The sequence below is a fragment of the Triturus cristatus genome, chromosome 7, assembly GCF_964204655.1.
Source record: "Triturus cristatus chromosome 7, aTriCri1.1, whole genome shotgun sequence".
Classification (NCBI taxonomy): domain Eukaryota; kingdom Metazoa; phylum Chordata; class Amphibia; order Caudata; family Salamandridae; genus Triturus; species Triturus cristatus.
Genome location: NC_140590.1, coordinates 482,942,334 through 482,955,254, shown reverse-complemented (window position 1 = coordinate 482,955,254; position 12,921 = coordinate 482,942,334). Strand labels below are relative to the sequence as shown.

General features: G+C 40.0%; 1 protein-coding gene across 3 annotated transcripts in view; it reads left to right on the top strand.

Annotated features, from left to right (window-relative positions):
• Nucleotides 1-12,503, top strand: part of LOC146809955 (testis-expressed protein 47-like) — a 166,171-nt gene extending 153,668 nt beyond the window's left edge. For 2 of the 3 annotated variants that reach the window (XM_085616818.1, XM_085616816.1), the window contains exon 7: nt 11,667-12,503. In XM_085616818.1, coding sequence (XP_085472944.1) covers nt 11,667-11,719 — 53 coding nt within the window. In that variant the 3' untranslated portion in view covers nt 11,720-12,503. Of the gene's footprint in view, nt 1-5,097; nt 5,146-11,666 lie in introns of all 3 variants that reach the window. The other variant, XM_085616817.1, reaches the window with a different exon arrangement.
• Nucleotides 12,504-12,921: the final 418 nt, after the last annotated feature.

Below are 12,921 nucleotides of genomic sequence, written 5' to 3'. Positions count from 1 at the left end.
AAAGCATATCAAATCTATTTTGCAGGGGTAGACTGAATAGAGAGTGGTTTATGGGATGAAAGCGACTCTTCTGTGTTACGTGGGAAGTATGATTCATTGGGGATAGAAATAGCCCAGGGGCAGTACATTTATTCCACGGTTAGTCACGTGATTAGAGCCTTGTCTGCGCAGAATCTCGTGTGTTAGGCTTGGCGTTCTGAACGTAAGGACAATACAATCTCCGGGAAGCTTTTTTTCTCTTTTCCCCACCCAGCCCACTCTTCTTGCCAATTTGAACTCCCTAAATAAGGCCTCTGTTAGACCGGTTTTAGACCCGAGCCAACAGAGAGCCTTATTTCTTAGGGACTTCCAGGTTTCGGTTGTCTGTGAGGTAATTTGCGGTACATTCATCAGTATTATTGTATAGGGAGTGGCCTTTGGCAGCAAGTTTAAGCGCACCTCTTCCCCATCGTCCCTGACCGTTGAAATTATTCAGGTGTTAAGCGGTTGTGGAGAGCCTCTAGGCTTAACATGTGCTGGTACTTTTCTATGCTTTAAGTTAGAAATGCTCTTACAACCAGTGCTTGTCCCGGGTGGAAATTGTAGGGTGTCGGCCTGAGAGGACTGGGCTGCCTTGCCATCTATCAATAAGCACCTTGGGCAGTTATGCAAAGTATTAGCAGAGCCTGCACCCTGTGCTTTACTCAATAAATCCTCAATAGCAGACGTCCTAGCCAACAATTTCTCTAGGGGAGCTAAGATTGACTTGTGGTGGTTGGGGGGGGTTCAGGTCTCAAACCCTCCCTCAGGGCCATAGGGGCCGCAGAATTATGAGGGGTTTCAATATGTCTAGACAAGTTAGTCAACGCACTGTCCAAATGCTCTAAGCGTCCACGCAATAGGGCAAAGTTATTGTCTATCGATTCTTTGATCCGTTCAAGAGCAGTGTCCATGGCAGATACACCGGCAACAATGGTAGCAATTTTATCCTCACAGATAGAATAAGATGATGAAAGAGAAACGTCCATAGTCTGTGTGCCGATGGAGCAGGTCACCACCACATGATCACACGAGCCCCTTTTGTTATTTTGATTTCTGGGAACCCACGCCCTTCTTGCGATTCACAGATACCTTGGCCTTTGTGCCCTCTGTAGGGAGTTAAGATGTCCGAGTCCTAGAGGCTATGCTAGACCCACTAGTAGTGTCCATAGGTGGGGATATCAGTTCATCATGGACGGGAACCGGGGAAACCGGTAGCGTCCCTTGAATAGCGGGGGGCAAACAGGTTTGGAGTTAAGCAACACTACCAGAAGTAAGGGTACCTAGTGATAAGCGCCTCTACAGAGATAAAGGTTCTAGAGAATGTCGCCTCTCCGTTAGTTCAATCTCATGACAAAGTAATGTTTCCACCCTTATGATGAAGGAGTCCAATGTTCCCGTAACTCCCTTGCATTTACTCAATATAAAATCAGTAATATACGCCTCCACCAGAACTGAAAATCACAAGTCTCAAAACACACAGGCAGAAAGAAACACACTGCTGTACCTGGATGTAGGTCAGCCCGGAGAGGATGATAGGTGGCTTGATGTTAGAGGGAGGACCCAGCCCAGCCTCCTTCGGGCTCAGACAGGCGTGGGCACGCCTGTGCGCGTCCCGCGCTGCAGGAGCCCTGGCCTCCTTTTGTGCACAACCTGGCGCACCTGATGATGTGAGCGGCATGCGCGCCGCTAGGGCTGCTGGGAAGTGTAGTAGTGCCTCCCCCTCGTGGCACCGGAATCACCAGAGAGGCGGTCTGCGGCAGTCCAATGGCAGTTCGATGGGCCACAGCTGTGGCCCATCCAAGCATCGAGGGCCTGGACTCAGCAGTGGCAAGCAACGGGTGACAGCAGGTAAGAATGAGCTCCCCTCATTTAGTGATGAATGTGCTCTTAATAAATTACAATACCTTACCTCATAATTTTTAGGTCTCGCCTAGGCAGCGCATGTGCTGTCTTGTTCGAGACATGCTGTATCTACTTTATAGGCTTTTGGCACACCCGTGCCTTTTGAAATGTCTTTCTTTTGTGTGGTAAATCAGTGCAGTTTGGACAACCTTTTGGTATGTTTGTCACGCCTATGGAGATTGGACCTGTAACATGGATTATTTTGCTTTAGGTCATTTATTTTACTTTCGCTGCACTATTTCTTTAGTTGATTTTGTTTCTGTTTGTGCAGCTATCTCGCTTTGTGCGGCTGCCTTCTCTTTGTGTGGCTGCATCCTCTTTCTTTTTTAGCGATCCATTCAGTCTCTAATAGGTCAGATCAGCAGTGCATAATTTACAGCCATTAAGGGTGCTTGCTCTCACATTATTAAATATGAAAAATAAAACATGAGACGTACGGTACTTTTGCAACCTTTAATTTGCTCGGGTATTTTCATGCGCGCACAATGTGAGCTGTTTTCTTCGTGCCCCTGCTCCAACATATTAGGAGCATAAAAAGATTTTGCTTGCAAATCACGCAATGAACAGACAATACTGTGCAATTTAGAGTGGCATCGGGCCTCGTGCTCATCAAGGCTTGGGTCTGCCAACAGCTTTTCTGTCTCTTCGCATATCGGCTCCCTTACCGCACCATATTCCAGTCTACAAGGGCGGGGTCGCGTGAAGGCCATGTAATGAGTTACACTGCGCGTCCGCTTGCCCGATTTCGCATCATGTGACACTTGCAGAGTCACTGTGACTGACCTGCTTCCTGGTTTGGGAAGGGATCACAGCAGATCTTTTGCTCTGCATCAGTGGACTGGAGAGATGCACTGTCCAAAAGGTGCCCTGTGTCCCTCCTGCTCTTCCTCACACACATGTGCAAGGTTTGCTGTATCCACTACTCCCCTGCAGCAGAAAAGCACACGCACAACGTTCTTCATAGTAAAAACAAAAATGCATCCACTCTGTGCCAGACCACCCCCACCCATCTGTGTTCCTTGGGTGTGATTTAATTAAATATTCAGAACAATATCATGCACTTCAAAGCGCCACTCAAAGGCCCGGCTCATCACCTGGTTTTACACCCGGGTTTACTGTAGAGAATGATAGTGCATCTATTTATAACTGAAATGTTTGCTGTTTGGTTTGGTAAAGCTCATTGCAGAATGGCCATGTTTTCTGACATTTCCATTTTTCGTATGTTGTTTTGTTAAAGCTTTTGCAGGACGTGTTCTCAGCTTTTGTTTTTACAATATGCTATACGTGTTTAGCAAGGCTTTCCTATGTGTATGGTATTTTTGTAATTTATGTTCTTGTTAAATGTACTCGAATGTTGCCATGTCTCAAAGTGCTTGCATGGTCTGTAGAGATACCCTACAAATAAGAATTGAGTTTACAACACAACTGCTGCCCAAAAAATAGGGGTTATCGCTGTGTTTGTTGCCTGTGACCCACAGACACGCACTGTGACACCCCCCCATCCTGAAGGATGTACTGGACATGCATTACTCAACCTCCTGAACTGGGTCAGCTCCTTTTGTAGACTTACTCCCCAGGGCCTCTATGACCCATGAAATGACATTGATAGCCAGCATTCCAACTCTGTAAAATTGTCCCAGCACCACTGCCTGCCTTGTGGAGGCCTATGTGCCTTCAGAGGAGCCCCCACCATGGTGGATCCTCTGAAGGTGCTAGCTACTCATCAAACCTACTTGTTCTTCCTAAAACATATTCCGAAAAGCAGAAGTTTATGTTGGAGAAAAGGAATGACTAATGACCCTGGTGCCTTAAGGCATCCCTCTCAGGGTGTTGGAGGGGGGGGGGGGGATTGGGGGGGTGTCACTTCCAGACTTTTCCCGGTGTTCCAAAACAGGATGAATAGTATTACAGAACATTCACCCGAAATAGGCAGACAGTCTGAGGTCAGTAGACTAATGGCCCAATATCCATAAGGCCATTGGTCTAAAGGTTCCGCCAACAGAGCCAGTGTGTGCAACACCATCAGAAACTAGAGCAGACAGACTGTCACTTTGGTGGGCAGGTTACTCTGTCACATTTGTGGCAAAGTACCCTGTTGCCAAACTATAAGTAATCCCCTTTGTTACCTCTTGATTTCATTACTGCATAAATATGGAATGTGATGGCAGAGAATGTAACTGACTGGATGTAGTGTAGAATTCCTTTGACTAAAATGAAGGAGAAAGACAATGCAAAATATACAGCGCATAATCGGTTTTGTTGACATAATTGTTCATTACAGCTGTAATGCATTTTCGTTTTAAAGTTTCATTAAAAAAACACATTAATATGTGTTTTTTGAGCATCTTCTCAAAATCGTTTTCCTCCACTTTTGTGTAAAAAGGTCATAATGTGCGGGAACATATTTAAAAGATTTTTTCGTGAACTACTGGTTTTTAGATTTATTTGGGATTTAGCTTTGATTTGTTTGAATATTATAAGTAGCTTGAGTTTCTTCTCAGGCACTGTAACTTCTGTACCGGTGGTAAGTTTATGGATTGCATGAAATTTGCTGCAAGACTGTGACTAGTATTCTACATGTGTGTGTATTCCTATATCATATGCACATGTCAGTCTGTTTACTTGTCACAATGTAAAATACGGATCATCACACAGTGAAGTTATTATTCTCTTATAATTGGTTGTGTATCAGTGGTCTTATATAGTTAGCTATTAAAGGGGTCTAGCTTTGGAGCCTCAAAATAATGGAGAAACCCATGGAAGTTATGCAGGATGGCCCTCTTCTATCAATGCATGATCGGTTTGGTGCAGGCCGGGAATTTTGAATCCACAATATTGTCACAAAAGTATTGAGGGGCAAAATATCAGGTAAGTTTCTATAAATTTTCTGTGCCCAACTCCACATAAATGTACCTTTATGATATAAATGTTCAAGGTATGTAGATGTGGAGTTAAGAATAGCGAATCCTTACCTTCCTCTGTGCCCTTACCTGTTCAGAATGTTGTCACTTGACATTGTGGCATCGATATTTGGCCCATTGATATTCGGGCTTCGTTATTACTTGTCCCAGTCAATTGGTCTGTTAGGGAATTGTTGATCTTGATAAGGAATGCATATAAACTTACCTACAATAATAGACTGCAGTCATCACATTTGGTGTATTTTACTTTAAGGACATGTGTTTGGAAGTTGCAACATATCATCTGTGTAGGTCTGTCAAGGTACAGTAAGTCTTCATAGAAATGATGCATGTCAGCACTTGCATGGTTCCCCCTTCATGCATGTGTATTCATTGTCTGTCTGTAACATGTACTCTGGCTAACACATAACAGCTGCTGCTACCTACAAGGCTGTAGTTATTCTGTGCATGTTGATTCAGAAATATTCATGCTATCCACTAATACTGTCCCTGGAAATATTTATGCATTATCTATTGAATGGGATCTCCAAACTCACAAAACTATTCACATGCGTAGAAATGCTCAATCCTTTCGTCTTCACAGTGGTGCCTCCTAATAGTTTTGTAAAATAGCCTGGAGATCTTGATTTAGGAAGCCATTGTTGTTCCCATATAAATAAAGAAAAGCCTTCCATTTTCAATTGAGCCTTGTCTTCCTTCCACTAAAGGAGGAGAAAGTGTTATGTCAGGCCATACGGTCCTTTCCTCGCCGAAGCTGCAGCCTTCAAAGATCAAAGAAGTTCTTTTCTATTTTTCTTGTATAAAAACAAATGGGGTGGCCACCTCCTGGGGCAGCTGGTTTTAATGTATAGCTGCTTTTGTTTAACTATTTTTGAGAATGAACTATTCCCATTGGTCATTCAGCTAGGTGCTTTTGAAACACGTATGCTATTTTGTAAAGGAGGCCATGTTAAGTGTTGTCTACCTCCGTACATAAACTAACCCCAGGTGCATTGTGAATACGTCTAAAAGTAGATCCTACCAGGAGAACTGTGTCTTAATGAGAAGCATAGTTGCTAGCAGTGAGGTTTAACTCTTTAGTATAGAAAAGTTACGGGGTGGCCTGGCTAGTCAGGCTATATACGAATGTCATTGGAGCGTGGTTGGTTTAAAAAATGACATTTGATTGCCCCTTAAATTTGTAAAAATTTATCAGATACTGTTACTTTTCAAATGTGAGTGGGTTACTTCCCTCATCGGTCTACTTTCTAAATAGTGTTACTAAAACTAACCACATATCTAATGAATTTGGATTTGTAGAAGTTGTGATATATTGGGTGCTTTCAGATTCTCATAGCCTATATGGGGAATGTCTCAAACTTCCTGACAAGCCTGTTCTTTTGAATTGCTTATGGAGTTAAATAGTCAATTGCTCACCAGGTACATATGACTATCTCGTCTGCAGGCCTATCAACATTTCAGATAATTTACTTTCACTGTCCTCATATGGGCACAGTTGGTATCTCCAAAAGAGAGTAACATCCACAATAGCTAATGAGCATAGGCATATAATTCCCAAGAAAAGACTAATAGCAAAACGCTGTCTGAGGAGGAAGATCATTTTAAGTTGTCACTTACAATGTAGATAAAACATTGAGATGAGAAACAAGGACAGGGTTAAGTAAAGAAGGAATAGCAGAAAACAACATTAAAGTATACAAAATAAATTGAGAGAAAAAATGTGGGGCAGATAAATTAGAAAAGTTAGGAAAGAAACTTTGTAATCAATCATCCTTTGCCACTAGATGGTTCACTCAGCTTTCAATAGTGCCCTTTTATAGTCTGAAGTTCAATTAATGAAAACATTTAAATTTTAAGTAACCAATTTCAAACCTTTTTAGGGTTACTCTTCCGTCATTGTCATCTTATAAGATGATCAGAATGAAAATTGTGTAGAAAGCCGAAAGACAAGATCATTTGTACCAAAAATGATTGACCATAAGTCAGTGGAAGTATCTTCTTCAACTAGAGATAGCAGGTCACAAAGGCATCCGCATGAACAGTATTGCATTTGTTGAACATAGTACACCACTTAACACTTGGTGCAAATGCTCATCGGACAAAATATGCTTCTTCCTGAGTGTTGCGAGCAAAGAGAACATGTCATGAAAGAAGTTAAAGTGTCCACTTGACCTTTTCCAGGGTATTTAGTTTGGCCTTACTTTAAAAGTAAAGGATTCCATATTCAAAATCAATGAGGTAAGATGTGTTCAGACTCTGTGTTCCTCGTAAAATATCTATTATGCAAAGCTTGAATCAAGTGTCCTTCCCCAAAGCAATAAAAAAGCCAAATTTAGAAAAATACTCTTTACTAACAAAAAAAGTATTGAATAGCTCCGAGTGGTTGGGTTTCTATTTGTGTGTCAGTTCAGAGATTTCCTCCCTGATCAAATAGATCTTCTAGGAAAGCAGATTGAGTATCAGGTTTTCACCTCTTTAGTTTTTAATGTATAAACCTTCAGTAACTTCAAAGCATTTCTTAGTGGGATTTGATGAACAAGTGTTAGTATCCTGAGAGTTTCTCGTTTTATGCCATAATTTAAATAAATGTAAACTTATTATAGAAGCTCACTGCTTGGGGTGCTTATTTCCAGTATATCGTGGAAGGAAACCCTTCTAAAATTGTGAAAATATCACATTTTCAAGCACAGAACAGTTGAAAGGCTTTGCATTGATCTGGGTCAATCAAAAAATTATTATGAGGAAATGCTGCAGGCCGAACTTTAGCCCACACATTTGGTGTCAAAAGTCCTCCAATTTTATGTTAATATTGTATTTTTTTATTCTATCTTCATTCAAACAAAACAAATTACAAACAAAACTCCAGGACATGATGTGAAGGTTGTGCAAAAATAATTCATAAATATGTTCGATGTAGCTCTGTGAGAGGAAGATTTTGCTTTGCATCAAGTAGTTGTTGAATTTCTTTAAGTAGAGGAAAATATTTTTTTATTCCAAGGCCTCAGTAGCTGAAATTTATCAGAATATGGACACTTTCCAGAACCTGCATCTATCTTTTCAGAGGTTCAAGGTATATACACAACACTTACCAACATCTTTAAAGATGTTAATAGATTTCAAAAAAGCAGAACTAGGATAATTTTGAAAAAACCCAAAGTTCTTGTCAATTTTATGGCATGGTTAGATAAGAAATGGCATAACTGATGTTGACTGTCATTATTTATGCATGAAAGGGTTGGTATACAAGGCAAATAATGCTGACCAGAGCAGACACCTTATTGTACCGCTGCCTATTGTGAATGATGCAATGTTTGATTTGTTTAAGATTTTTCCAATCAAAATTAAGTATAATGATTGTACTAACCTATCACAGCTACCATAAAAGTCCATAGAACATTTGAGTGCCTCGAGAAAAACCCAAGTGACACAGACTAAGGCTTTCTTGGAATCAAAATTAATAATGCATAATGACCCCCAGAGAATGATAGTAAAGGGTAGAACTGCTAATACCTTAAACCATTTGGTGTACAGATATCTACCTTAGATAAACCCCTACTGATCCAGGGGTATTAAGTCTGAAACAATTCTGTTCAGAACTAAGATTTGTGCAAATGTTTCTGAATCTGATTTGATCAGTGCAATAGGAAAGAAAGAAAATCATGCCAATGCTTATTTTTTTGTGTGGGTATCTTGAGTAGATCAAAATCATTTTGCTAATATCACCAAAACATCTTGTAGAATGATGAGCTATCATTTGGTGGAAAGTAAGTCGGGACTCAAAGTTTTTGTGTTTGAAAGGGCTTTTTTGAAATATGAAATGTCATCTAACAGAATAGCAGCATTAAGTGCTTTAAAGTACATGGAGGTGACATTACAGGAGAAGTAGATTTTAAGAATGATAGAATTTCTTTCTCATTAGTCATACAAATATGTTTATACAGATTAGAAACAAATCCTCAAAACCACTGCGATTTCTCGCTCATATTAATGTCGCAGAAGTCAGATCTTTTTCATTTTTCAATTGTGGATTTAATCTCTCTAGATTTAGTTTGGGTAAAAAATAGATGCCTACAATTATCTCCATATTCACATGTTGAGGCAAAAGATGCAAAACTGGCTTTATTTGATCTCTATAGAATATCATCTTAAGACAGATCTAAACATCCTGGACATATTCAACCAGTTACATAAAGGCCTACCGACGTATTAATGAAATTGACTTAATTAGGCCACTTTGGCTCAGTGTAAGATATATGAGTATTAATGTGTCAAATTCAGTGGTGCTACATTTGCCACTTTCAAACCACTGCATCTAACAAAATCCTAATAAAGACATGGGTTTGAGGAATTCCTCATGAACACCACTTACCTCCTCAATGTCCAAAGTGCTCGCAAGCTTTCTGACTTGAGCCCTCTCCAGTCCTTTTCCAAGTCACTATACCTTCCCTTGTCATTTCTGTCTCTGTGAACCTGCTTCCCTGCTATTCTCAGAACTCTTCCCTTCTGTCCCACTCCATTTCGATGGTTACTTACCTCTCACTGTTTTAATTTTGCCTTTAATACCCGCTACCCATGTAATTTCCCATCAGCTACATCCCAGCTTGAGTCAATTCCTCCCTGCCCTATCTTATGTGTTTTTCCTGCACCATTCCCTGGCCTTGAGGCAACTGCCGCACATTTCACCTTCCTGTCATGGTGCTAAGTGACAAAAGAGAAATTTGATTCAGTCATTTAAAGGTCATGTTGAACCCGTTATGTACCTACCAGTCTACCTCTGACCACTGATTTAGCACCTTAGATGACCTAGTGCTGAGCTGGCCTAAAGAAAAGCATATTCTTTCTATGTATGTTCTCAGGCTTCCCACTTATTCCCTCCTAGAAATCATACAATTGCTTATGCGATCATTACATGTCTACTAGCAGAGGCAAGCACAAGTTTTTGGTTCTTCCAATATTTTTGCTGTGCCACTCTGATATTTGATCAATTTCACTCAGAAATGGTTATGTACAATTTGAAAACTGTAATCATACTGTCTATTACACTAGAAGGATGTCATATATTTCCACATATCATTTATATGGGAAACGATACATTGCATGCCATTACAACAAGGATATTACAATGACAGCGTTGTTACATCGTGAACCATTACATTGCAAGTCGTTACAATGCCTGGCTGTTCCTAAGTCCAGCGCGTTCCCGAAAGAAAGTCGTTGTAACGACTTGCGATGTAATGGTTCACGATGTAACAACGCGGTTGTTGTAATTACTGTGTTGTAATGGCATGCGATGTATCCCATGCGTAGTAAAGACATATATTCATTTATATAACATTTTGTAAATCTCGATATAAATAAACAAATAAGGGCCGATTATGATGTCGATTGGAGTTGCCTCCGACCACCATCATCACGGAATCAGGTCAGACTGATGAATTGCGATGAAACCGCATATGGTGTGGTCACCTACTCCCATTTCCCTATGGGAGCTTGTGCTGCGTCCGTAAAATGGCCACAGCACGAGCTCCCATAGAGAAATGGGAGATTGTGTTCATTCCTGCACCATGTGGCTGGCACCTCACGGTGCCTGCCACAGCGTGCAGGGATGAACAGGCCCCTCGGGCCCCAACCAGAGTCTGCAAAGAGAAGGGGGCACTGCCAAGGGCCCCATACTCGCTTTCTGACAGGCTTTCCATGTCGGAAAGCACGACATGGAAAGCCTGTGGGAAACTGAGCATCGTAATCCCAAAAGTGGAAACGCCATCCATTGGGATTAAGTGCCAGTCTGCGACTGGCCGACGGGCTCCATTAGCCTGTCAGAATCCAGCCGGAATGACCGGCTGGTTTCAATTCTGACCACCTAAATTGTAATTAGGCAGACGGAATTGAAACCGACGATCCCGGTCGGAAAGCCGTCCAACCGAGATCGTAATAGACCCTTATATGAACTCTACTACTCATAGAAATGAGCAAGAAACGGGAAATACTCTAAGTTATTCAACCTCTCAGTTCTAGGGAACAACACAAATAAATATAGGCACCAAAAGAAAACATCATTGCAAATTCCTTTTGTTCAGCACAATTAAATTCAAAGATACAAAACATTATACAATAAAACATATTTACGATTACACTTCATTAAAGTTTATTATTAAAAGTCCAAAACTAAGGGTTGGCCATCAGTTGAAGAATGAAACGTATATAGTACCAAATGTGCAATCCTGATGACGTTGAAAGTCAACTCTGTAAACGTTTGATATCAGTGGATGACCATAATAATACTAACTATACCAACTTAATTGTAAATAAAGGACTCATGATGTTTGTTTTAACGCACACCTAGAAAATGAGTTTACTTACTATACCGAGTGGTAAAAGCCAGTTGCATTCGGACTTAAATTGAGATTTTAGTGTGTCGAAAATTAATCTCAAGATCTTTCTTTATAGAAAAGGAGATTAGCAAGGTCTAGATTAGAAGAAAACAATCCAATGGGGAGTTGTTTAATGTCATGCATAAAAAGCAGCAAAAAATGAAACTGAAAGTTATTGCATTTATTATAGTACACATTACAGTGATTTGGTTTGCACGGGTTGCTTAAAGAAAGATTTTTTTTATCTTTGAAAGAATTCAAGATTCACTTTATAGTGAACATCACACCTTTGAATGTCCTCCTGAAAACACCTAATAATAACATATTTGTCTTCATCTTCATCTTTTTATTAGTAGTATTACATAGTCATAACAATCTTCATCATAACAATTATCATAATTACAACTGCCAGTTTGTTTTCCTTGCCGTGATACCAGCTTTTCTTTTTCAGATGTTGTGTGGCCACCTCCAGTCCCTATAAAACCACTAGAAATGAGGTCTTAGCAACATGATGGAATCAAAGCAAACTGTTATCAGATGGCAGCAGTGTTGTCACAGGAGTGGAGAATTATATATAGACCTCTAATCATCTCATCATGTACATTTCTTGGATTCTCAAATTAAATTTTTCTTGGCAGACCTTCCATGAAGTAACCAGTGGGCATTAGGGAAAACATACCAGTTATGTTTTAAATGCAGTGTTAGATTCTTTCGACATACAAAGAAAAATTGTGGTGAAATATTACAGAAACCTGAATCAAAATACTTCCTATCAAGAAAGAAATTTTAAAACTCTTTTGGACAAAGTCCATGGGACTCCGTACATGTAGTATGTCCGCCTTATGTGTATATGAGTCAGTTGTGACATCTGAGCTATGCTTTATATGCAATGTTCTTGTGTTTAGTGTGATTTTCAAAACAGTAAAAGGTATAGGCACATTGAAGAATGCATTTCAAGTGGTCAGTGTTTTGTTTGTAAATTAATAACTCCCACGGTCCAAACATGAGAGAAGCTGATGTTGGTGCTGCTCACTGCAACTACTGGGGAAGTGGTGTAGCACCCCTTCACTGAAGGTAGTCAAGATGGCATTTGTTGATATATCCCATGTTTAAATTGATCGGTTTTATAGCACACAAGGAGATGTTCATATTCAGCATTCATCCAATGTTCCAGTCATTTCATTTTGCTATTTTGTGTATGGAAATGCACTCACTGTTCAATAATTTTCAGTGTGATTAATATGTATAGAAATGTACTATAAGTATGACAATAAACATATTTATATTTGCCCATGTGTACTTTATAAATGACACCATTAAAAATTGGACAAATATACATTAAAGTGTACATGCTGTGATAAGTCACTTTTTTATTTTGACACCTAGGGGCATATGTATCAAGCTAATTTTGAATCGCAAACGCTGCGATTCGCAAAATACAGCGTTTGCGATAAAAAAATCGCAAAACGGGATGTATTAGGCAAAATCCCATCGCAAAATTAAGGAATTGCTAATTTAGCGATTTTTTAATTTTGCGTAAGCATTTAAGAAATCGCAAATTGCGATTTCTTAAATGATATGTAAAAAGCACCCAAGTTGTGCGAATTATCCTTAAGAAATCGCAAATTACCACCAACTTCCAGTTGGTGGTAATTTGCGATTTCCTTTCAAAATGCACTTTTTTGAATTTTGCAAAGTGCCACGTG